Consider the following 23,706-nt stretch of genomic DNA (forward strand, 5'->3'; position numbering starts at 1 on the left):
TCATCTACACTGATTGAAGTGAACTCAACAGGTTACCTCAATAAGGGATCATAGCCTTCACCTGGTCAGTCTAATGGAAAGAGCAGGTGTTCCTAATGTTTTGTACACTGTGTACTTAACCATTTTGTCCTTTCTAGCATGGCCATCAAGCGACTTCCACACAAGATGGCTAGTTTTGCAGGTTTTCTTAATTTACATTAAATGCATGGCTTTCAGAGATATAGAACAAAAACATTTGTTTATTAAAATAGTAAACAAAGAGAAAAAACAATATGTTCCTTGTAGGAATTTTATCACCGCCTCAATAATAAAACAGGCCGAGATCAGATTGGAGCTTTGAGTACAAAATTCAGCAGTTTGAAAAACTATGACAAGATTAGCCAATAATATTAATTTGTCTCCATTATGTGTGTTGGATGTTGGAATCATATCAAACCATATTAAATCATAACATAAACAGAGGGGTCATGTTCAAAAGGGCAACTTATGGTCACATATGGTCAAACTAATCTCTCAGCTCTAACAGGTTGGAAGAAATAAATTCTGATTTAGTTGATGTCCTGTTGCAGAGCACTTTTTGAAAACTTGGGCCTTACTGAAAGAGATCCAATATCCATGATTAATCGAGTTCTGAGCCGAATTCAGTAAGCAGAAATATATAAGACTTAAAAATGGAAAACAAAGTGTTCGAGAAATACCACCACTACTACTAAAAAAGTTTCTCCATGTCATGCCTACAGAACTTGACCCAGGGCCACGTTTAGTAGTCAAACATTGTGGAACGTTTAATATAGAAATGTAATGAATAGAGCTGACGTGATTCCTTATTCTAGATGTCAGAGACGCATGTTTGTTCCACATTGTAGATTTATATCCAAATGTTCTACAACATTGTGGCCTGTTGAACGCAGCCCTGGTGTGGAGAGCAAACAGATTGAAAAGACCGAGTGACTAAAACAATCTCATGTACTTGACAAATGCTGTGGAACATTTTAGATTGATGCGATTGCTCATTCTAAAAAGGGGCTTGAACATTCCACAACATTGTGCCCTGATGAACATGGCCCTGCTCTTGCAGTTTCTCAGCTAAAGCAGGGTAGTATTCATTAGAAACAGAAGAAAACTGACCAAAACGGGGCGGGACGGTGTGTACTAATTATTATGACCCAGTGTGGTACAGACTTTGGGTGAGATGTCAGTCTACTTCCCCCCAGTCCCAGTGATAAGAGGGTTCCTCAACACAACAATGACAGAGTCCCCTCTCAGAAACATCTTAGAGATGTACCGGTCCTTGTTCACTGGCTTGGACTTCTTTTTCCCCTTGCCACTCTTCGGGACCTCTGTCCACATCTCCTTCACATTCTCCAACACCATGTTGCAGTGCCTACATAGAGAGAAGACAATGTGAAATTATACAGAACAAAAATATAAAGCGCAACAGGCAACAATTTAGTTACAGTTTATATAAAGGCCCTTTATTTTAGGGCCACTTCATTAAGCCCCAATCTAAGGATTTCACATGAATGGGCATGGGTGCAGCCATGGGTCGACCTTTGAGGGCATAGGCCCACCCACTTGGTAGCCAGACCCAGCCAATCAGAATTAGTTTTTCCACACAAAATGGCTTTAGACAGAAACTCCCCAGCACCCTCCCGCAGTTGAAGAATCCAGATGTGGAGGTCCTGGGCTGGCGTGGTTACACGTGGTCTGCGGTTGTGAGGCTGGTTGGACGTACTGACAACGACGTTGGAGGCAGCTTATGGTAGAGAAACTAACATTAAATTCTCTGGCAACAGCTCTGGTGGAAATTCCTGTAGTCAGCATGCCAATTGCATGCTCCCCAAAACTTTAAACATGTGGCATTGTGTTGTGACAACTGCACATTCTAAAGAGGCCTTGTCCCCAGCACAAGGTGCACCTATGTAATGATTGTGTTAAATCAGCTTATTGATATGCCACACCTGTCAGGTGGATGGAATATCTTGAATAAGAAGAAATGCTTACTAAGAGGGATGTAAACAAACTTGTCCACAAAATGTGATTGAAATACACTTTTAGTTGCGCCTACAACATTTCTGGGATTTTTATTTTAGCCCATGAAACATGGCACCAACACTTTACATGTTGCATTTATATTTTTGTTCAGTGTACACGCTAAGTGAAATGGGTTTTGGGAACCAAGTAATATAATAATCCAAACAAGACATGAGGTCATGATCTGGAAGGTGATGGAAAAGTAGTTTATTTTCTGCCATTTTCAGTTATTCATTCAATTCATTACCTGTCGAAGGCTTTGACTCGTCCAAGTAGCTTTTTGTTGTTGCGGCAGTTGACGAGGACTTGTGTGTTGCTTTTCACGGACTGGGTGAGCACAGACAGTGGTCCAGTGTTGAATTCTTCCTCCTCTCGTTTCTGCAACTCTTCTGGAGTCATCTCAGACTTGGGTTTATTCAGCAAACTCCTAGAAAGACCAAATAACATGTGTCAAAACGCATAATCTAAAACCTAGCTATAGGTATTAGTTAGGTAACTCAAATGTGCAAAATATTAATAACATGGGATTTATATAGCTCTTTTCAAGGACCCAAAGTCGATAAATAATTGTAGAAAATACATCAGACTAAACAAAAAACTGCATAATGATGAGGTCAAAGGGAAAGAGTAACAAAGTTAAACCTTACCTGATTATTTTGTTTAGCTATCAATAATGGTTAGCGAGCTAGCTCTCTATAACTTGCAGCTAACGTGAGCAATTCAGATTCAAGCACACTAACGTTAGCTAGCTAGCCTGTATAAGAACGATTCAGTAAACTTTGAGCAAGCTCATTACAACCAAATCCCAGCACACATTGCAAAACAAACGCATTTAGTTGATACATTAAATGAATACTCAACTGCACTCTTGAACTTACATGTTTGTGAATTGGTGTTATTTATGTTCTGAATGAATGAGGAGAAAATTCTTTCGGACTGAAAACGTTGCGCGAAAAATACCAAATACTTCCGGGTAAATTAAAGGCTCCTCTGCAGTCCTAACAATGGACACAATGTGGCGGCATCTACTGGCAAGGAGTATAAATGCTACTACACTACAGCTCATTCATTAATTTCTCCCCAAATATATTTCAGGTATTGATTGAGATATACATGTCAATTAAGGTTTTGTATCGTATTGATCTCAAAATAGCAACAATGGGTAGCATAACCGTTTTTGCAGTCACCCTTCCTTGCCCTATGGTTAGCATTGTACTGAAAATTGCATGTCATTGTGACTACTCATCTTGTGGTAATCCATCCCTATGATCATGATTAACTGAACAAGATATAAGAAGTATTGTGAACTCTTATTTAAAAAAACGCTTTTACAGATACAAAGTTGACAACATAGGCACCATCATTCTTTGGCATGTCTTTTGAAATGGTGATACACACACACACACACACACTCTCTCTGGTGTCACCTATGTAGTTCTCTTTCTCATCCTTTTCAGTAAAATAATTAGCTACGGGCGTGGCTCACACCGCAGACACAGATATTTAACAGTCAAACATGCCCTCTCTTTCCTTCGTGTTCAGACTGGTCAGCGCAAATTTAACTATGCAAATAAGACCTAGTGTAGTATCTGCGTATCTGTGCTGGTTCTTTGAGTCTTTTGTGTCTTTCATCATCATCAATAAGTTTAAACCGACTTGGTCCACACATCTCACACACGAGACGATTTACTGACGTGCAAATGCAGTGCATGTGTGATCTCTGCCTGATTTAGGCTATGTAGCAGTAGTAGGCTTGTTCTCACACAAAAGTGTCATACAAGTTTAATAATTTAATTGATTAATAATGGAATTGAAATAGGAAATATGGCAACATTTTCAAATGCATTTTAGAGCAATCAGTTTCAGTGGATTTATTTCTCTCTCTCTCGCTCTCTCTCCCTCTGGTGTGGATCTCCTATTGATTTGCATGCTGCATCATACATTTGCATACAGTTACAGCGCAGCTCTGGAGGACATCAGGACACAGTACAGTCAACAGTCTTCTGGTTGTCTGAAAGAGGCAGCCATCCCCGCAAACCTTTTCAATCAACTTTGTTTCACTGTCATTTTAACAAAACAAATCTAGATTTTTCCTTCTGATGATGTTGAATCAAAGTGCAAAAGTGATTTGATTTGAAAGAAGTCATCAACGTAAAGAAGTTTCGGAAATGTCCAATCAAACGTAGGCCTAAATAGAAATTTGACGTTGAATTTACGTCTGTGCCCAGTGGAATGTCTGTCAAACCTGTCTACAGGAGCCTGTAGGAATGACATATTCAACTACATGGAACATTTTTTTTTCTCACACATACATAAAGTCAGGCATGATGACTGTTGTTCAACCATTATGTGAATGTTTCCAAAAAATACTTTAAAGTACGACGTAAGTCGTTTTTGTTGGTATTTGTACTTTACTTTAGGATTTACATTTTTGCCGACTTTTACTTTTACTTCACTACATTCCTAAAGAAAACAATGTACTTTTTACATTTTCCTTGACACCCAAAGTACTCGTTACATTTTGGCATGAAAATTGTCCAATTCAAACACTTTTCAAGAAAACATCCCTGGTCATCCTTACTGCCTATGTTCTGGTGGACTCACTAAACACAAATGCTTAGTTTGTAAATTATGTCTGAGTGTTGGAGTGTGCCCCTGGCTATCCGTAAATAAAAAAACAAGAAAATTGTGCCGTCTGGTTTGATTAATATAAGGAATTTGAAATTATTTATACTTTTACTTTTGATACTTAACTAGATTTTAGCACTTCCATTTACTTTTGATACTCAAGCATATTTAAAACCAAATACTTTTACACTTTTCCTCAAGTAGAATTATACTGGGTGACTTTCACTTTTATTTCAGTCATTTTCTATTAAGTCATTTTCTATTACTTTTACTCAAGTATGACAATTCAGGTACTTTTTCCACCACTGTTTACAGCACGTGTCAACTCATTCCACGGAGGGACGAGTGTCTGCAGGTTTTCGCTCCTCCTTTGTACTTGATTGATTAATGAATGTCACTAATTAGTAAGGAACTCCCCTCATCTGGTTGTCTAGGGGTTATTTGAAATGAAAAAGCAAACAACAGCAGACAGTCGGATGTCTATGGAATGAGTTTGACACCCCTGCCTTACTGAAGCAACCTCTGAGGCTTACACTTTTTCTTTAGCCCCATTCTGCTACTGACAGTTTGTGAAGACAATTGAAAACCTTTCTAAGGTGAAGGATTCTCTTGCTCTGGTGTTGGGATGTTTTTCTGTTGACCTCTATGGCATTTGCATGTTGGGGTTTCGTGTCTGGCTGCTGCAGCTGTATTTGCCATTCAGAGTCCAGTGAAATGAGCCAAACAGAGTTCTGTTTCTCTCTCTCTCTCTCTCTCACACTCTCTCTCTCTCTCACACTCTCTCTCTCTCACACTAACTTTTTTTCTCTCTCCCTCTCTCAAATTCAATTCAAGGGGCTTTATTGGCATGGGAAACATATGTTAACATTGCCAACACAAGTGAGGTAGATAATATACAAAAGTGAAATGAACAATAAAATAAACAGTAAATATGACACTCACAGAAGTTCCAAAAGAATAATGACATGACTAATGTCATATTATGTATATATACAGTGTTGTCATGATGTGCAAATGGTTAAAGTACAAAAGGGAAAATAAATAAACATAAATATGGGTTGTATTTACAATGGTGTTTGTTCTTCACTGGTTGCCCTTTTTCTTGTGGTAACAGGTCACAAATATTGCTGTTGTGATTGCACACTGTGGAATTTCCCCCAGTAGATATGGGAGTTTATCAAAATCGGGTTTGTTTTCTAATTCTTTGTGGATCTGTGTAATCTGAGGGAAATATGTGTCTCTAATATAGTCATACATTTGGCAGGAGGCTAGGAAGTGCAGCTCAGTTTCCACCTCATTTTGTGGGCAGTGTGCACATAGCCTGTCTTCTCTTGCGAGCCAGGTCTGCCTACGGCGGCCTCTCTCAATAGCAAGACTATGCTCACTGTCTGTACATAGACATAGCTTTCCTTAAGTGTGGGTCACTCACAGTGGTCAGGTATTCTGACACTATGTACTCTCTGTTTGGAGCCAAATAGTGTTATAGTTTGATCTGTTTTTTTGTTAATTCTTTCCAATGTGTGAAGTAATTATCTTTTTGTTTTCTCATTATTTGGTTGGGTCTAATTGTGTTGCTGTCCTGGGGCTCTGTGTGTTCTGTTTGTGTTTGTGAACAGAGCCCCAGGATCAGCTGGCTTAGGGGACCCTTCTCCAGGTTCATCTCTCTGTAGGTGATGGCTTTGTCATGGAAGGTTTGGGAATCGCTTCCTTTTAGGTGGTTATAGAATTTAACGTCTCTTTTCTGGATTTGATAATTAGCGGGTACTGGTCTAATTCTGCTCTGCATTCATTATTAAGTGTTTTACGTTGTACCCAGAGGATATTTTTGCAGAATTCTGCATGCAGAAATTCAATTTGGAGTTTGTCCCATTTTGTGAATTCTTGGTTTGTGAGCGGACCCCAGACCTCACAACCATAAAGGGCAATGGGTTTTATAACTGATTCAAGTATTTTCAGCCAGATCCCAATTGGTATGTTGAATTTTATGTTCCTTTTGATGGCATAGAATGCCCTTCTTGCCTTGTCTCTCAGATTGTTAGCTGTGGCGCTGATGTTTATGGCAAGGTATGTGTAGTTTTTTGTGTGCTCTAGGGCAACAGTGTCTAGAAAGAATTTGTATTTGTGGCCCTGGCGACTGGACCTTTTTTGGAACACCATTATTTTGGTCTTACTGAGATTTACTGTCGGGGCCCAGGTCTGGCAGAATCTGTGCAGAAGATCTAGATGCTGCTGTAGGCCCTCCTTGGCTGGTGACAGAAGCACCAGATCATCAGAAAACAGTAGACATTTGACTTCAGATTCTAGTACGGTGAGGCCATGTGCTGCAGACTGTTCTAGTGCCCTCGACAATTCGTTGATATACACTGCTCAAAAAAATAAAGGGAACACTAAAATAATACATCCTAGATCTGAATGAATGAAATATTCTTATGAAATACTTTTTTCTTTACATTAAGTGCCTTGCGAAAGTATTCGGCCCCCTTGAACTTTGCGACCTTTTGCCACATTTCAGGCTTCAAACATAAAGATATAAAACTGTATTTTTTTGTGAAGAATCAACAACAAGTGGGACACAATCATGAAGTGGAACGACATTTATTGGATATTTAAAACTTTTTTAACAAATCAAAAACTGAAAAATTGGGCGTGCAAAATTATTCAGCCCCCTTAAGTTAATACTTTGTAGCGCCACCTTTTGCTGCGATTACAGCTGTAAGTCGCTTGGGGTATGTCTCTATCAGTTTTGCACATCGAGAGACTTTTTTTTCCCATTCCTCCTTGCAAAACAGCTCGAGCTCAGTGAGGTTGGATGGAGAGCATTTGTGAACAGCAGTTTTCAGTTCTTTCCACAGATTCTCGATTGGATTCAGGTCTGGACTTTGACTTGGCCATTCTAACACCTGGATATGTTTATTTTTCAACCATTCCATTGTAGATTTTGCTTTATGTTTTGGATCATTGTCTTGTTGGAAGACAAATCTCCGTCCCAGTCTCAGGTCTTTTGCAGACTCCATCAGGTTTTCTTCCAGAATGGTCCTGTATTTGGCTCCATCCATCTTCCCATCAATTTTAACCATCTTCCCTGTCCCTGCTGAAGAAAAGCAGGCCCAAACCATGATGCTGCCACCACCATGTTTGACAGTGGGGATGGTGTGTTCAGGGTGATGAGCTGTGTTGCTTTTACGCCAAAAATAACATTTTGCATTGTTGCCAAAAAGTTCAATTTTGGTTTCATCTGACCAGAGCACCTTCTTCCACATGTTTGGTGTGTCTCCCAGGTGGCTTGTGGCAAACTTTAAACGACACTTTTTATGGATATCTTTAAGAAATGGCTTTCTTCTTTCCACTCTTCCATAAAGGCCAGATTTGTGCAATATACGACTGATTGTTGTCCTATGGACAGAGTCTCCCACCTCAGCTGTAGATCTTTGCAGTTCATCCAGAGTGATCATGGGCCTCTTGGCTGCATCTCTGATCAGTCTTCTCCTTGTATGAGCTGAAAGTTTAGAGGGACGGCCAGGTCTTGGTAGATTTGCAGTGGTCTGATACTCCTTCCATTTCAATATTGTCGCTTGCACAGTGCTCCTTGGGATGTTTAAAGCTTGGGAAATCTTTTTGTATCCAAATCCGGCTTTAAACTTTTTCACAACAGTATCTCGGACCTGCCTGGTGTGTTCCTTGTTCTTCATGATGCTCTCTGCGCTTTTGACGGACCTCTGAGACTATCACAGTGCATGTGCATTTATACGGAGACTTGATTACACACAGGTGGATTGTATTTATCATCATTTGTCATTTAGGTCAACATTGGATCATTCAAAGATCCTCACTGAACTTCTGGAGAGAGTTTGCTGCACTGAAAGTAAAGGGGCTGAATAATTTTGCACGCCCAATTTTTCAGTTTTTGATTTGTTAAAAAAGTTTGAAATATCCAATAAATGTCGTTCCACTTCATGATTGTGTCCCACTTGTTGTTGATTCTTCACAAAAAAATACAGTTTTATATCTTTATGTTTGAAGCCTGAAATGTGGCAAAAGGTCGCAAAGTTCAAGGGGGCCGAATACTTTCGCAAGGCACTGTATATCTCTCTAATATGGTCATACATTGGACAGGAGGTTAGAAAGTGCAGCTCAGTTTCCACCTCATTTTGTGGGCAGTGTGCACATAGCCTGTCTTCTCTTGAGAGCCATGTCTGCCTACGGCGGCCTTTCTCAATAGCAAGGCTATGCTCATTGAGTCTGTACATTGTCAAAGCTTTCCTTCATTTTGGGTCAGTCACAGTGGTCAGGTATTCTGCCGCTGTGTACTCTCTGTTTAGGGCCAAATAGCATTCTAGTTTGCTCTGTTTTTTTGTTAATTCTTTCCAATGTGTCAAGTAATTATCTTTTTGTTTTCTCATGATTTGGTTGGGTCTAATTGTGCTGCTGTCCTGGGGCTCTGTAGGGTGTGTTTGTGTTTGTGAACAGAGCCCCAGGACCAGCTTGCTTAGGGGACTCTTCTCCAGGTTCATCTCTCTGTAGGTGATGGCTTTGTTATGGAAGGTTTGGGAATCGCTTCCTTTTAGATGGTTATAGAATTTAACGTCTCTTTTCTGGATTTTGATAATTAGTGGGTATCGGCCTAATTCTGCTCTGCATGCATTATTTGGTGTTCTACGGTGTAACACAGAGGATATTTTTGAAGAATTCTGCGTGCAGAGTCTCAATTTGGTGTTTGTCCCATTTTGTGAAGTCTTGGTTGGTGAGCGGACCCCTGACCTCACAACCATAAAGGGCAATGGGCTCTATGACTGATTCAAGTATTTTTAGCCAAATCCTAATTGGTATGTTGAAATGTATGTTCCTTTTGATGGCATAGAATGCCCTTCTTGCCTTGTCTCTCAGATCATTCACAGCTTTGTGGAAGTTTCTCTCTCTCTCTCTCTCTCTCTTTCTCCCTGTCTCTCTCTCTCTCTCTCCCTGTCTCTCTCTCTCTCTGTCTCTCTCTCTCTCCCCCCGTGTCTGTCTGTCTCTCTCTCTCTCTCTCCCCTTGTCTGTCTCTCTCTCTGTCTCTCTCTCTCTCTCTCTCTCTCTCTCTTTCCCTCTCTCTCTCTCTCTCTCGCTCGCTCGCTCCCTCTCTCCCTGTCTCTCTCTCTCTCCCGCTGTCTCTCTCTCTCGCTCTCTCCCCTTGTCTCTCTCTCCCCTTGTCCGTCTCTCTCTCTCTCTCTCCCCTTGTCTCTCTCACCCCTCCTCTCTCTCTCTCTCTCTCTCTCCCTCTCTCTCTCTCTCTCTCTCTCTCCCCTTCTCTCTCCCCCTTCTCTCTCTCTCCTTGTCTCTCTCTCCCTGTGTCTCTCTCTCCCCTTGTCTCTCTCTCCCCATGTCTCTCTCTCTCTCCCTGAAATACTTTTTGGTCCAGGACTAGGCTTAATATGTAGATACCAATAACATAGAAAAAGGTAGCCTAACACATGGGTGGACACACTGGGTGCGTGCCAATAATATCACATTTCTCCTGAAGTGTGCACTCGTTCACTACTTCCCAAAAGCTTTATGAAGCTTTTTTGATCAGTGAAGGTGTAGATTAGGTGGAGTTTTCAACATATTTCTTATACCAATAATTTCCTTTCAGTTTCATCATTCATTTCAATGACAGTTTGTTTCCAGTGAATTCTGAATGGCAGTTTGAATGGAGGTGGTTTGAATGGAGGAATATCTGTGCATTCACCTGCCACATTCACCTGTCTATTTACAGAATAATTCACTCAATAAATCAACAGCCATGAGTGGGGATGGAACGCTCACAAGTGTTATTAGTTTCTCTAAACCGAGCAGTCAACGGAGGACAAACAGTAGAGGAGTTAGCCCTTTCTATTGCATTTGAATGGCCATTGTCTGAGACCAAAATCCACCAGACAATCCGAGCAGGGGGGAGAAGAAAAGGCTGTGGCTCTTCTGTGCGTGCTCCTGTTACTCCGACCGGGCCCTCTGTCCAGGCACAGCCGGGTCCACATTTGCATGACAGGGTCCACTTGAATGTGGAGGCCAGATTCTCACTGCCTGGCATGCAAAACCAGTGGGGGACCAGTTAAAAGAGGCGCACGCGCACAGTCAACGCAGGTGTGCACCAGTAAAAAAGCCTCCCCCCTCCGCAACCCCACCCCGCCCCAACCATCTAAATGAGTGTTATGGAAATGAGCGCTGTGATTTTCTTGAGCTACCTGGACAGAGGTTGGATAGAGGGTATTGGCACGATGGTGAGGGGATGGCCAACGGTGAGTGGGGGGGAGGGGGGTGTAAAGTGATACATGGTCCTGTAGCTGAACACAAAACCAAAGTGGTGGGACGCAGGAGCATTTGACAGTAGCCTCAGAGTCAGAAAGTAGCAGATTCATACAGAGACGAGAGAGAGAGAGAGAGAGAGAGAGAGAGAGAGAGGATGCCACGGTCGTTCCTACTGAATAAGAAAAAGAAGAAACAGGGGGCATGTGGAGGATGGAGGTGGAGAGACCCAGAGCAGACAGACTGGAAAGAGGACAACAGAACAGGTCAGTTCGGGATATGTTTATTCATATTGTTCAAGAAGACAAGGATTCTTCTTATTTTTCTTCTTCTTCTACTACTGTTGTAAATAGTAGTATCTGAGAAAATAGTAAATGTGTACAAAAAAAGGGAAAGAAAAACCACTGAACAAAAATACAAATGCAACATGTAAAGTGTTGATCCCAGAAATGTTCCATATGCACAAAAAGCTTATTTCTCTCAAATTGTTTGGAACAAATTTGTTTACATCCCTGTTAATGAGCATTTCTCCTTCGCCAAGATAATCCTTCCACCTGACAGGTGTGGCATATCAATAAACTGAATAAATAGCATGATCGTTATACAGGTCACCTTGTTCTGGGACAATAAAAGACCACTCTAAAATGTGCCGTTTTGTCACACAACACAATGCCACAGATGTCTGAATTGTAGGACTTCCGGTGTGTTGGAGCATTGTTATTTTGTTTGATCATTACTGTATTTATTACAACATATCATTTTTGTTCAATAAACCCTAATAATAATAATAATATATTAATTTATACAGACAATCCATATTTGCATTTAGTTTGAGTTGTATTGTTGTCATTTGTAGGGAAGTTACAGGTTTGTTTTTGTCAGAGGACAGAATATTATAGAATAGCCTCACAGGCAGTTTGATACTGGTGTTGCCTCATAGGTTGGTTATTTCTTATGAATGTCTAGGCGTGTTTTGAGTGTGTGTCTCTTACCTTTTCAGTGTGTGAGAATGCTGAGGTGCAGTCTACAACAGTCACCTGCCCTGACTTCCCTAAACCTGTGGTTCTGCCTGAGCCAGCTACCCCCTCCTCAGTATCAGGACTAGTACCAGGACCATTACCAGGGGAAGGACCAGAGGTTGGACCAGACAGGGGCCAAGATTGGTCCAATCTCCTGTCCCGGACCATGGGCCAGCACCAGGGTCATTTCTACCACCCTGCTACACTGGCACTGGCATCCCGAGCCAAGGTAAACTTCCACTGCATTTCTATGAGACATTGGTGTCTATGAGATGTCTGTTGGTTGCTGTGAAACACAGTTATGTATAGGTAGATAGTCTCGGAATGCCATCCTTCCAAGTCGTGTTCATCACTCAGAGGAAACCTGGAAAACTTAGTGATATGCTGTAAAAGGAGGTTCACAACTCATGAAAAACCATGTTTGACTGAATGTGTCCTAGAGTCCCTTATGAAAGAGCTGACAGTAAATTGAAGCAGTGTCTGTGTCTTAACCTCCGCGTCCCTTCTCTCACTCAGCCCCGCCCCCGTGTACCCCCCAGCTCGGGTGACTTCCTGTGTTCGGTGTGTCACAAGGTGTTTCCCCTGCAACGCATGTTGACGCGTCACCTCAAGTGCCACAGCATGGTGAAGAGACACCCCTGCCGCTACTGTGGCAAGGGATTCAACGACACCTTCGATCTCAAGAGGCACATGCGCACACACACAGGTGAGGTGTGAAAACACAGACACACACACTGCTCAGTCTTGACCCCCCCCCTCTCCCCCACACACACACACTCTCTCCTCACCCTTTCTCCCCTCCCACCAGGTATCCGTCCATACCGTTGTGAGCTATGTGACAAGGCCTTCACACAGCGCTGCTCCCTTGAATCCCACCTGAGGAAGATCCATGGCGTGCGCCAGCAGTACGCCTACCGCCAGCGCCGCTCCAAGATCTTTGTATGCGAGGACTGTGGCTACACGTCCAACCGTCCCGAAGAGTACTTCCTCCACGTGCGCCAGTGCCACCCGGGCAGCCCCGCCCTGCGGCGCTACTACCGTCGCCAGGCACACGAGGGCACCAACAACGTGCCTGCCGAACACAAACTCAGTCCCTTCTTGATGTATCCCACTGGGTACTATGTGGGTTGATTTAAAGTCCTGGGTGAAGATTCACTAATAACATTCAAGTGTGCTTTTCGGTTTCTGCCTTAGTCAATTCCTTCGTTGTAACCTTGCCACAGAGCAGAAACAGGCTAGTATCAACGCTAACACATCAATTTTACAGTAAGGTGAATGGACAATATGTTTGGGGTTATTCCCCACCCAGTCAGTGCCTGGCCAGTAGGCCAAAATAACATTGAAAATCATCAGCATTGGTGTGGCTATTTTAAAAACACCACCTCCTGGTGTCCACTTTAGGTAATGCAGAGAGATTAAGGAGAGGGTGTGTCTGGTCAATAGTCAACTACGGTCAATGTTGATTAAAGGTATGTTTTTGTGGAGTGGTGACTTATTGATGTGTCCTTCAAAATAAATGGTATCCCTGGCACACATGCCTGTCCCTCCTCTCCTTGCCACCCATCCTCCCACCTGTACAGTTACAACCATCCCATGTTATATTGACTTGCTTCTTATTTATTTGCATGGTGTATTGCTGCTGCATGTTTGACGTTTCATTATGATAGTGTTTTAAAGATGTGCCGCATAAAATACCAAATAAATGTTCCAATCTCAGGATAATAAAGGATAATCTCAGGATAATAAAGTCCTTTTAATCCTAATTTCAATACATGGAATGGCATGTGATACTGTATAATACTGTATGTTAACAGGGCTGTGTTCAGGAGGGCGCAACATTACAGACCCATCAGAAATACCTTGTATAGAAAAATTATTGCCTATCTGCTTTCTATCTGAATGTTATGCGACGTTACCAGGGCTGTGTTCAGTGAGGTGAAACGTTCAAAATGTTTCAAACGTATCATGTTCAACATATATATTTGTATGTTCAGTAGAATTGGGAATCACTAACTCTATACATTGTTTCTATCTGTAACATTTCACCTCACTGAACACAGCCCTGTTAACAGAGAGGGTCACCTTGGAGGTGAAGTTCCACTTGGGTCATGTCCCTAATAAAGTGCACTACTGTTGACCGAGGCCCATAAGGATATAGTTAAAAGTAGTGCACTATATAGGTAATAGGGTGCCATTTGGGACACATTGTATTAAACCATTTTTTTGTTGCTTTATTTAAACTAGGCAAGTCAGTTAAAAAAATGTTTTAATTGTATTTACCATGACAGCCTACCCTGTATAGAGCCACATAATTAGAATTGACTTCTGGCCACAGCCCTCCATTGTGCTACCTTGTGTCATCACAAAAGCAATAAATGGAAACGATAGCGGCACCCCTCTAGGTTTTAGAACTTTGGTGTGAGCCAATCTCATGGTGCTCTATAGCTTGGCCTTTCTACACTATATTAATCTCATTATTCAATAGTATTTGCTTTCTGCAATACTCTAAAGCAGGGTACGAGAGAAGTGCATTATGTAAACAAGAGCCTAAAGGATTTTAGTGTTTGCTTATCATTGTATGTCAACAACCATATTTCTCTGAGGCGCAGCCAGCTAAAACAGATTGTAACTTAGGCACATATTTACTTATTGCAACACAGATCAGGGAAAAATGGTAACATTTGTACTCTAGAAGATCAAGCCAGTAAGCCATAACAATTAGTAAATACTATAACAAGTTAGTTCAATATTGTGAGTTAGGAATGAGAAGTCTGCGTGAATCATTAATCCAAGATGGGATTTAGGGAACAATAAAAAATAATATTTGTTATTGGACAAGTTCAGGTAGTTCATCCCATTTGGTGCATAAAGAACATGACCCAGGAAATTAATGTACAAATAAGACTTTTCTGGGGGAACAACTGCAACTGTTTAGATTTACCATCACAGTCATAAAGTTTATGATCAATTATTCATCACAATCAGCTGAGTACCTTTTATTCTACCCAGTATATACAATACATCTGGATAGCATAGTTTACAGTATCTCTAAGGTAACATAACATTCAAAAGTGTTAAGAGTCCTCTCATGCTGGTGAGTTGAATGTGACACCAGCACACCAGTCTTGTCTACAGAGTAAAAGATCTGGACAAGAAATGAGAAGCCTTTCACTCCCCGCCAGCTGGGTTGTCAAGCCACTTTTGTGGAAGATCATTGGTCAGAAGATCAAGAGCATGGGCTCTTAGTCTTGCTTAGCCAATGGGAAGGTGCGTTTAATTCTGGAGTAAGGTCCAAGCGAATCACAAAACACAAAGTCCCAGAGCACCCGTGTCCATGAGTCATGCTGTGGTAAATCATCATAGAACTCTGGAGCCATCTGTTTCACCTGGACAAAAGAGGGAGCGAGATAAAGTTCATTTTAATTACAATGTGAAGGGATGAGAGTAAATAGCACAGCAATGAGAACTCACACAGAGGATGATAATCAACGGATCCATTAGTGTACAGACAAGTACACAGCCAATATTCACAAAGCATTTCAGTAAGTTCTGATCAGTTTGGCCTTTTAGATGATAATAAATAAGATTACATGGACGGGACAGGGGCTGATCCTAGATCAGCACTCCTACTCTATGAATACTGGCCCCTTATCTATGGCTAGTCTGTCTACTGAGGCAAACAAAACAAACAAACAAAAAAAAAAACACACACCTCACTGATTAGCTTGGCCTGTCTCCCAAGTGGGTGGGCCCACAGGTGGCTGCGCTCCTGCCCAGTCATGTGAAATCTATAGATTAGGGCCTAAATGAATGTATTACAATGGACTGATTTCCTTCTATGAACTAACGCAGTAAAATCTTTGAAATTGTTGCATGATGCAGTTACATTTTTGTTCAGTATATCTTTATATCATGACCCCAGGTAGAAGGGCCTAAACAAAGCTTACTCAGAGTGTGGGATACATGTTTTTTTTAAGGCCATCTGTACAAAGAACTAGTATACAAATTACATTTGATTAGCTTGACCAGTGGGAGAGACTAGGTCATTTCAAGATGCCAATAGTTTGAGGAAAAGTGAGACTCTGAAACATAAAACATGTCAAACAGGTTGGAAATATCCCTGTACCCATAGTAACAAAAGTAATAAATGGGGTAAAACATAACAGGAGAACATTGTTCAAAACACATTACCGCTTGTGTCCTGTCAGTTGTTTAATTTATGAGCCACATGCCTGTAACCAGAAAACAAAAAATGTCCACTCCTAACAAGAATGAAATTCAGAACTTTAACGTGAACAATCCTAAAATATGGTATAAGCTGTCGAACTACGTCACCAAGTCAGGATAGAACTAGACCAACCAGATCAGCTCTTTCATAAGAAGGCTTATGTCACCCTGTCATTCTAGCTTTTCTGTCTGCCTTTGTCTTGTCTAACTGTCATAACAGGATCGTCTGACAAGTAGGCCTACAAGTTATTAAACCATGTTCACATTGGCAGTTTGAAGTGACTCAAATAAAATAATTGCCTAGCCGATTGTTCATTTTCCTGCAGTCTGAACAGCCAGAAATCACATGGAATCTGATCAATTTCAAACCATCTAGCTTGTTAATGGTTTACAAAACAAATTTGTGAATGTGCTACAACACTAAAGAGCTAGCTTGTTGACTGCCTTGGCTAGCCAATAAGGACTTATTTTGAAAGTTGGATCATCTTATCCTTTGAAGCTTTAAAAGTGTTCTTACGATATGATTTTGAACATTCAGAGCAACGTCAATGGCTGGCATTGTTCACCTTAACTTGTGGGTGATATGAAGCACAAGCACCAATCATCCTACACCACTGTGCACACATCCCATCACTACCATGACTGAAGTAGCCATGTCAGAAAATGACTGCTGTCTGAACACAAATCCCATTTTGTCACTTGTAACTGTTTGGACAGTCAGTATTCCAAAACGTATTTGAAAAGGAGCATTACGTTCTGCAGTGTGAACAAGGCTTTAGATACTGTATTGACAGAATAGGAACACCACTATGGCCAGGCGAGAAAACATAGGGGTGGGCCTGCAGCATTCCTCCACAGTTTATGACTGAAACTCATATCTAGAGGCTCGTTGTGAGGCATCATGGGATTTGTTCCATAACTGAGGTTTTATAACATTTTATTTTGCTTGAAGAGATAGTTCACCCAAAGTACAAAGTAACTTATTTGTTCCCATTGCATTTTATAACCACAAAAGTTAAAGCAATGTGAAAGATTGTCAGTCTGAAAGACAGTGAAGCTCAATGACTTGGTTCAAAATGTTTATTTTACTGTTATTAGCACAGCTGCTGGCAGTGGCTAGGTAAACAAGCCTTAAGCGTGGATTGCAGTCTCTCCTTGTTCATAGACTGCTTTCAAGGTAAGTATACAAATAAGTAACTTGGAGATATTCTCCCTACACTGCTGAGGACTATTTTTGTCCACGCATACAGGAGTAATAAAGGCCTCCCAAAGAAACATTTAAAAACATTTCTTATTTACTTTGTTTTCAGGGGGTGCTGCAGCACCCTCAGTACCACTACTTTCTGCCACTATGCTAGGTGAGATGGTTTATTTGAAAAGACATTAATCACAACCATAACTGCTTTATTGCTCCTTATACCTTATGATCCTGTGATACTGTAAGCTAACAACTTTTACTATCTCTACAAAGACCGAGGTTCTCATTAACTGTTGTTTTGTGTGTCACCAGTCCTCCCTAATGACTGCTGTACACAAACGATACAGACCTTAGCTCCTATTCATAGTGTTAGCCACACACAGCTAATTGCTCAGCGTTGTGCTTCCACCCATAACAGCAGTCAAGATGAAGCCATCTATGTGTTCGGTTTCACCACACCACTGTAGTAACTTTTTCGGTATCCATCGTCCCTTTGATGTCAGTCCGTCAGGATTGCCCTTTGTCAGTGCTGATCTGGGATCAGTTTAGCTTTTTAGATCATATAAATAAGATTATAAGGACAGGTGACTTACTCCGTGTCTGAGACACTATGAATATGGGCCTTGAATCTTTCACAATTGTCAGTGGAATGCCAGCAAGGTTTAGAGTTGAATGCCATGTGACTGGTGTGATTCAGCGATCATTAGGGCCAGGGGTTTGCCCTAAACGGAATGATACTGAGGGCACATTAGTCAACAGAAAACAACTGTGGCTACATTTCACCATTGATATCCTACACAAGTTCACATCCTATATCACAATTCACATCCAATCCAGGGTTACTTTGAAATCAATTCAAATACTTTATCTGTGCCCATTTGTTGTTGTCTGGCATATTAAACAAATAAGTCAAACCCTGCCCATCTGGCACTCCGGGCAGACTCAAGCAAACACTCAAAGTAACGAAAGATTTTAAGTATTTGAACCAAGTCTAGTTAATATCTTACAAATCACCTTCATCCTAAACAATCAGTTTATCCTTCATGAAAAGTGAGTTACCTGAGGGAGCCGGCTGCCGGGGATGCTGGGAAAGTCATGGTGCTCCATGTGGTAGCCCACATTAAAGGTGATATAGTTCAGCGGCCCGTAGTACGAGTACGTCTCGATCCCGCTCAGGTACATATAGTGTTCGGCGATAAAATGCCCCGAGATCGGGTGCAGTCCCATACACAACAGCGAACCTGCTATCAGGTAGACCAGAGGCTTAAGCCCCCAGAGGTACACTATGAAAGCATTGAATGCTAGCTGCACCATTAAATTCAACAGCTCGAGCCTGCCTACAGGTTTAGGGTTGACCACCAGGGGACGAAGCGCGTAGAATAGCGGCTGCAGGAAGAGCCACAGGATCTTGCGTGCGGGGGAGCTGAAGAGACGAGCCTCCAGGTGGGTCGGGACGTCCACGTCGAGTCCATGGCCACCCAGGTAACGGTGGTGGTCCACATGGTACTTCTTGAAGCTGATGGAGTAGGGCACGCCAATTGGTAGGTTGGCGAAGATGCCAAAGAGGCGGTTGCACATAGCGTCCTTATTCCCAAAGGCCACATTGTGCGAGATGTCGTGGATGGCGAGCGTGAGGGAGTGGTTGATGCAACCGCCAAACATGTAGGCCCAGAAGATTAGCCACTTCCAGCTGAGGTCACGTACCAGGAAGCAGCAGAGCACCTGGGTTAGGACCATGGCTGTCACCACCCACTTGAGCTGGGGGTCAGGGCCCATCAAAGACTTGATCTCTGGGTGCTTGGCTGTGGAGAGGGAGGGAAAAAAATAAAAATAAATTGAGGCACAGCATTACTTTTACACTGGTCTCTCGTGACAGACTTAATATTATAATGCAGCTGATTTCAGATATAAATAGTTATTGATTCCTTAGAGTGTTATGACATCTAAACAGGGCTGTTCAATTCCTGTCCAGGAAGGCAAAAGCACTTCTGGTTTGTTTCTACCAGTCAGTTAATTGCACTCACCTGGTTTCTAGGACCAGAAATTAGTCCCTTATAAGAAAATAATGAAAACCAGATGTGCTTTGCCCCTCCAGGACCAACATTGAAGGGACAGCAGTGGAGAACGTGGAAAGTTGTGTATGCCAAGGAACTTGTCACAGGCAAACTGAAATGGTCCACTCAGAGAGTGTGGTGAAGGCACAACAGCGCCTCTTCAACCTCAGGAGGCTGAAGAAATTTGGCGTGTCACCTAAAATCCCGACAAACTTTTACAGATGGACAATCGAGAGCATCCTGTCAGGCTGTATCACAGCATGGTACGGCAACTGCACCGCACTCAACCGCAAGGCTCTCCAGAGGGTGGTGCAGTCTGCACAACGCATCACTGCGGGCAAACTACCTGCCCTCCATGACACTTACAGCACCCAATGTTACAGGAAGGCCAAAAAGATCAAGGACATCAACCACCTGAGCCACTGCCTGTTCCCCCGGCTACCATCCAGAAGGCGAGGTCAGTACAGGTGCAGCAAAGCTGGGACCGAGAGACAGAAGCTGTTTTTCAACCTCAAGGTCAGACTGCTAAACAGCAATCACTAATTCAGAGGCTGCTACCTACATTGAGACCCAATCACTGGCCACTTTAATAGATCACTAGTCACTTTATACAATGCCACATATTACATTACTCATGCATATACTGTATTTTATTCCATCTATTGCACCGTGCCTATGCTGCTCATCCATATACTTAGAGGTCGACCGATTATGATTTTTCAACACCGATACCGATTATTGGAGGACCAAAAAAAGCAGATACCGATTAATCTGACAATTTTTTAAATATGTTGGTAATAATGACAATTACAGCAATACTGAATGAACACTTATTGTAACCAAATATAATACAAATAAAAATATATTTAGTCTCAAATAAACATGTTCAATTTGGTTTTAATAATGCAAAAAACAGTGTGGAGAAGTAAAAGTGCAATATATGCCATGTAAAAAAGCTAACGTTTAAGTTCCTTGCTCAGAACATGAGAACATATGAAAGCTGGTGGTTCCTTTTAACATAGTCTTCAAAATTCCCAGTTAAGAAGTTTTAGGTTGTTGTTATTAGGACTATTTATCTCTATACCATTTGTATTTCATATACCTTTGACTATTGGACGTTCTTATAGCCACTGTAGTATTGCCAGCCTAATCTCAGGAGTTGATAGGCTTGAAGTCATAAACAGCGCTGTGCTTCAAGCATTGCGAAGAGCTGCTGGCAAATGCAGGAAAGTGCTGTTTGAATGAATGCTAACGAGCCTGCTGCTGCCTACCACTACTCAGTCAGACTGCTCTATTAAATATCAAATCAGAACTAATTCTAATATAATAAACACACAGAAATATGAGCCGTAGGTCATTGATATGGTCAAATGCGGAAACTGTCATTTCAAAAACAAACCACTTATTCTTTCAGTGAAATACAGAACCATTCCATATTTTATCAAACGGGTGGCATCCAGAAGTATAAATATTGCAGTTACATTGCACAACATTCAATGTTGTGTCATATTTATGTAAAATTCATTTTGGTCTTTGTTAGGAAGAAATGGTCTTCACAGTTTGCAACGAGCCAGGCGGCCCAAACTGCTGTATACCCAGAACGCAAGAGAAGTGACAACTTCCTTAGTTAATATTGCCTGCTAACATTAATTTATTTTAACTAAATATGCAGGTTTTAAAAAACACTTGTGTATTGATTTTAAGAAAGGCATTTATGTTTATGGTCAGGTACATTGGTGCAACAGTGCTTTTTTAGCGAATGCGCTTGTTTATATATATATATATAAAAATAAAAAACACCCTTTCGGCAAAGTAGGCTGTGATTCGGTGATAAATTAACAGGCAATGCATTGATTATTTGCAACGCAGGACAAGCTAGTTAAACTAGTAATATCATCAACCATGTGTAGTTAACTAGTGATTATGTTAAGATTGATTGTTTTTTTTAATAAGATAAGTTTAACGCTAGCTAGCAACTTACCTTGGCTCCTTGCTGCACTCATGTAATAGGTGGTCAGCCTGCCACCCAGTGTCCCCGTGGAGTGCAACGTAATCAGCGCCCCAAAAAAATGTTGATTACCGGTTATGAAAACTTGAAATCGGCCCCAATTAAATCGGCCATACAGATTAATAGGTCGACCTCTAATACTTAGATATACATATTCTCATTCACCCCTTTAGATGTGTGTATTAGGGAATTGTTGGATATTACTGCACTGTCGGAATAAGAAGCACAAGCATTTCGCAACACTCGCATTAACATCTGCTAACAGTGTGTGTGACAAATAAAATGTTATTTGGATATTGAACAGCCCTTTGACTCCTGGCTGTCCCCAGTCCACCTGGTTGTGCTGCTGCTCCAGTTTCAACTGTTCTGTCTGCAGCAATGAAACCCTGACCTGTTCACTGGACGTGCTACCTTGTCCCGGACCTGCTGTTTTCAACTCTCCCTACTGTCTCGACCTCTGAATGCATGTCTATGAAAAACAAACTGACATTTACTCCCGAGATGCTGACCTGTTGCACTCGCTACAACCACTGATTATTATTTGACCCTGCTGGTCATCGATGACCCTTTCAACATCTTGAAGAACAATCTGGCCTTAAATGGCCATGTACTCTTAGAATCTCCACCCGGCACAGCCTGAAGAGGACTGGCCACCCCTCAGACCCTGGTTCCTCTCTAGGTTTCTGACTTTCTATTGAGTTTTTCCTAGCCACTGTGCTTCTACATCGCTTGCTGTTTGGGGTTTTAGGCTGGGTTTCTGTATAAGCACTTTGTGACAACTGCTGATGTAAAAAGGGCTTCATAAATACAAATACATGTCATTGGAGGTTTAACACTGGCCAACAGAATCATACAATGACTTACATCTGTCCATTGGGCTAAACTCAAATCAAAATTATGGGACTGCAATTTAGGAAATAAACTTAAAGCTAACTAATAGTATGAATATTTGTCTGTAGCGCCTCAGAGCAAGATGGCCACAATCATTCAAATAAAGAAGCTCCCATTCAAAAGTAGTATCTGCATTTCCTCACCTTGAACCCAAGTTTCCAACTACTTAGCAAGGAAAACTTGTCTTACCTGTCAAACAGGTGGTTACACCAGTTTCGGTCTTGACTATATCCTGTGCCTCTAAGACAATATTTACTAGGCTATAGATAACAGGAGGAATACACGAGTAGTAGGATGTCATGTCCCAAGAAATCAAAATACCTGATGACCACTTGACTGATAAAGTATAGGTTATTGATGTAGGATGTGAATGATGGTGATCACTCATCATTGCATGGGAACGGCATCTTTCTGGTGGTACAACATGATCAGGCTTAATTGAATTAAGAGTAAATCAGTGAAAACATGCATAACCAATGGTTAAAGAAAAAGTGATTAATTTTTAAAAAAAGTTAGAGACTATGTAAAGTCTTATCCATATTGTGAAATGTATATAGCCTAGTTAGACTATATGGCTAAGCCTAAGGAAGCATCTGTTGGACTTTACAGGAGTAAACAAGCATTTATGCCATTCGACAAGACAACAAAATGACATTCCTTTGGCCAATGTATTTTCGAGCAGTAGGCGATTGAAACAGACAGAGAATGGGCTGCTTACCTAATATCTGCTTCCTCCGACTACAGTGCGGTTGCTCCGTATATACCCACTCGAAGTCATCCCTCGTTACCGTGTTCCCCATCTCTTGCTCGCGGTAGGACTATCTGCCAGTTCCCCGAGCTGTTATCACAAAAAAAACGGAGTAGAGACACACAGTCCGCCTGTACAAAAAAGCGGGGGAAAATGAAGAGGAAAGATCCAAGGTGCTCGTACCAAACACCCCCGTCCACAGGTAGGCTATAAGGTCATACAGATAGACTGCGACACGCCTAATTAAGTGGGCGCACTTTCATGACAGTTGGTTTAACAGGTAAATGCCAAAATAGTGGAAACATTTGAGTAAATGAGGGATACAAAGTATATTGAAAGCAGGTGCTTCCAAACAGGTGTGGTTCCTGAGTTAATTAAGAAATTAACATCCCATCATGCTTAGGGTCATGTATGAAATGCTGGGAAGGCCATTATTTTGGCTACCATGGCTTTGCTGCCATAGGATGACAATTCACCCAATCCCAAATTATGGAATTGTTCGTGGAGGAATGGTGTTGAATCCCTCCAATAGAGTTCCAGACACTTATAGAATCAATGCCAAGGTGTATTGAAGCTGTTCTTGCTCGTGGTGGCCCAACGCCCTATTAAGACACTTGGTGTTTCCTTAATTTAGTCAGTTA

At 41.6% G+C, this 23,706-nt stretch overlaps 3 protein-coding genes across 6 annotated transcripts; 1 reads left to right on the forward strand and 2 right to left on the reverse strand.

Moving 5' to 3' along the window:
- Nucleotides 1–209: 209 nt before the first annotated feature.
- LOC110533417 (small nuclear ribonucleoprotein Sm D2) lies at nucleotides 210–3,067 on the reverse strand. 2 transcript variants are annotated; one of them, XM_021617592.2, is made up of 3 exons: nucleotides 2,913–3,067; nucleotides 2,282–2,461; nucleotides 210–1,384 (listed from the first exon to the last, which is right to left on the reverse strand). In XM_021617592.2, coding segments are annotated over exons 1-3 (366 nt in total). In that variant the 5' UTR covers nucleotides 2,915–3,067; the 3' UTR covers nucleotides 210–1,200. The 2 variants fall into 2 exon arrangements, with proteins under 2 accessions (XP_021473267.1, XP_021473266.2); XM_021617591.2 differs by lacking the exon at nucleotides 2,913–3,067 and adding an exon at nucleotides 2,682–2,906.
- Nucleotides 1,357–13,653, forward strand: LOC110533419 (putative transcription factor Ovo-like 1). Its single transcript, XM_036989798.1, has 4 exons — nucleotides 1,357–1,762; nucleotides 11,921–12,168; nucleotides 12,456–12,645; nucleotides 12,748–13,653. The coding sequence occupies exons 2-4, from the start codon at nucleotides 12,106–12,108 to the stop codon at nucleotides 13,068–13,070; spliced, it is 576 nt and encodes a 191-aa protein (XP_036845693.1). The 5' UTR covers nucleotides 1,357–1,762; nucleotides 11,921–12,105; the 3' UTR covers nucleotides 13,071–13,653.
- A 935-nt stretch (nucleotides 13,654–14,588) lies between these two features.
- On the reverse strand, nucleotides 14,589–23,396 carry LOC110533418 (sphingolipid delta(4)-desaturase/C4-monooxygenase DES2). Of its 3 annotated transcripts, none has more exons than XM_036989796.1 (4): nucleotides 23,249–23,396; nucleotides 23,036–23,155; nucleotides 18,424–19,166; nucleotides 14,589–15,325 (listed from the first exon to the last, which is right to left on the reverse strand). In XM_036989796.1, the coding sequence occupies exons 2-4, from the start codon at nucleotides 23,115–23,117 to the stop codon at nucleotides 15,182–15,184; spliced, it is 969 nt and encodes a 322-aa protein (XP_036845691.1). In that variant the 5' UTR covers nucleotides 23,118–23,155; nucleotides 23,249–23,396; the 3' UTR covers nucleotides 14,589–15,181. The 3 variants fall into 3 exon arrangements, with proteins under 3 accessions (XP_036845691.1, XP_021473268.2, XP_036845692.1); XM_036989797.1 differs by adding an exon at nucleotides 15,652–15,727 and having other exon boundaries at nucleotides 15,189–15,325; nucleotides 23,036–23,375; XM_021617593.2 differs by having other exon boundaries at nucleotides 23,036–23,369.
- Between the last annotated feature and the right edge of the window lie 310 nt (nucleotides 23,397–23,706).

Source organism: Oncorhynchus mykiss, chromosome 10 (genome assembly GCF_013265735.2).
Source record: "Oncorhynchus mykiss isolate Arlee chromosome 10, USDA_OmykA_1.1, whole genome shotgun sequence".
Lineage (NCBI taxonomy): Eukaryota > Metazoa > Chordata > Actinopteri > Salmoniformes > Salmonidae > Oncorhynchus > Oncorhynchus mykiss.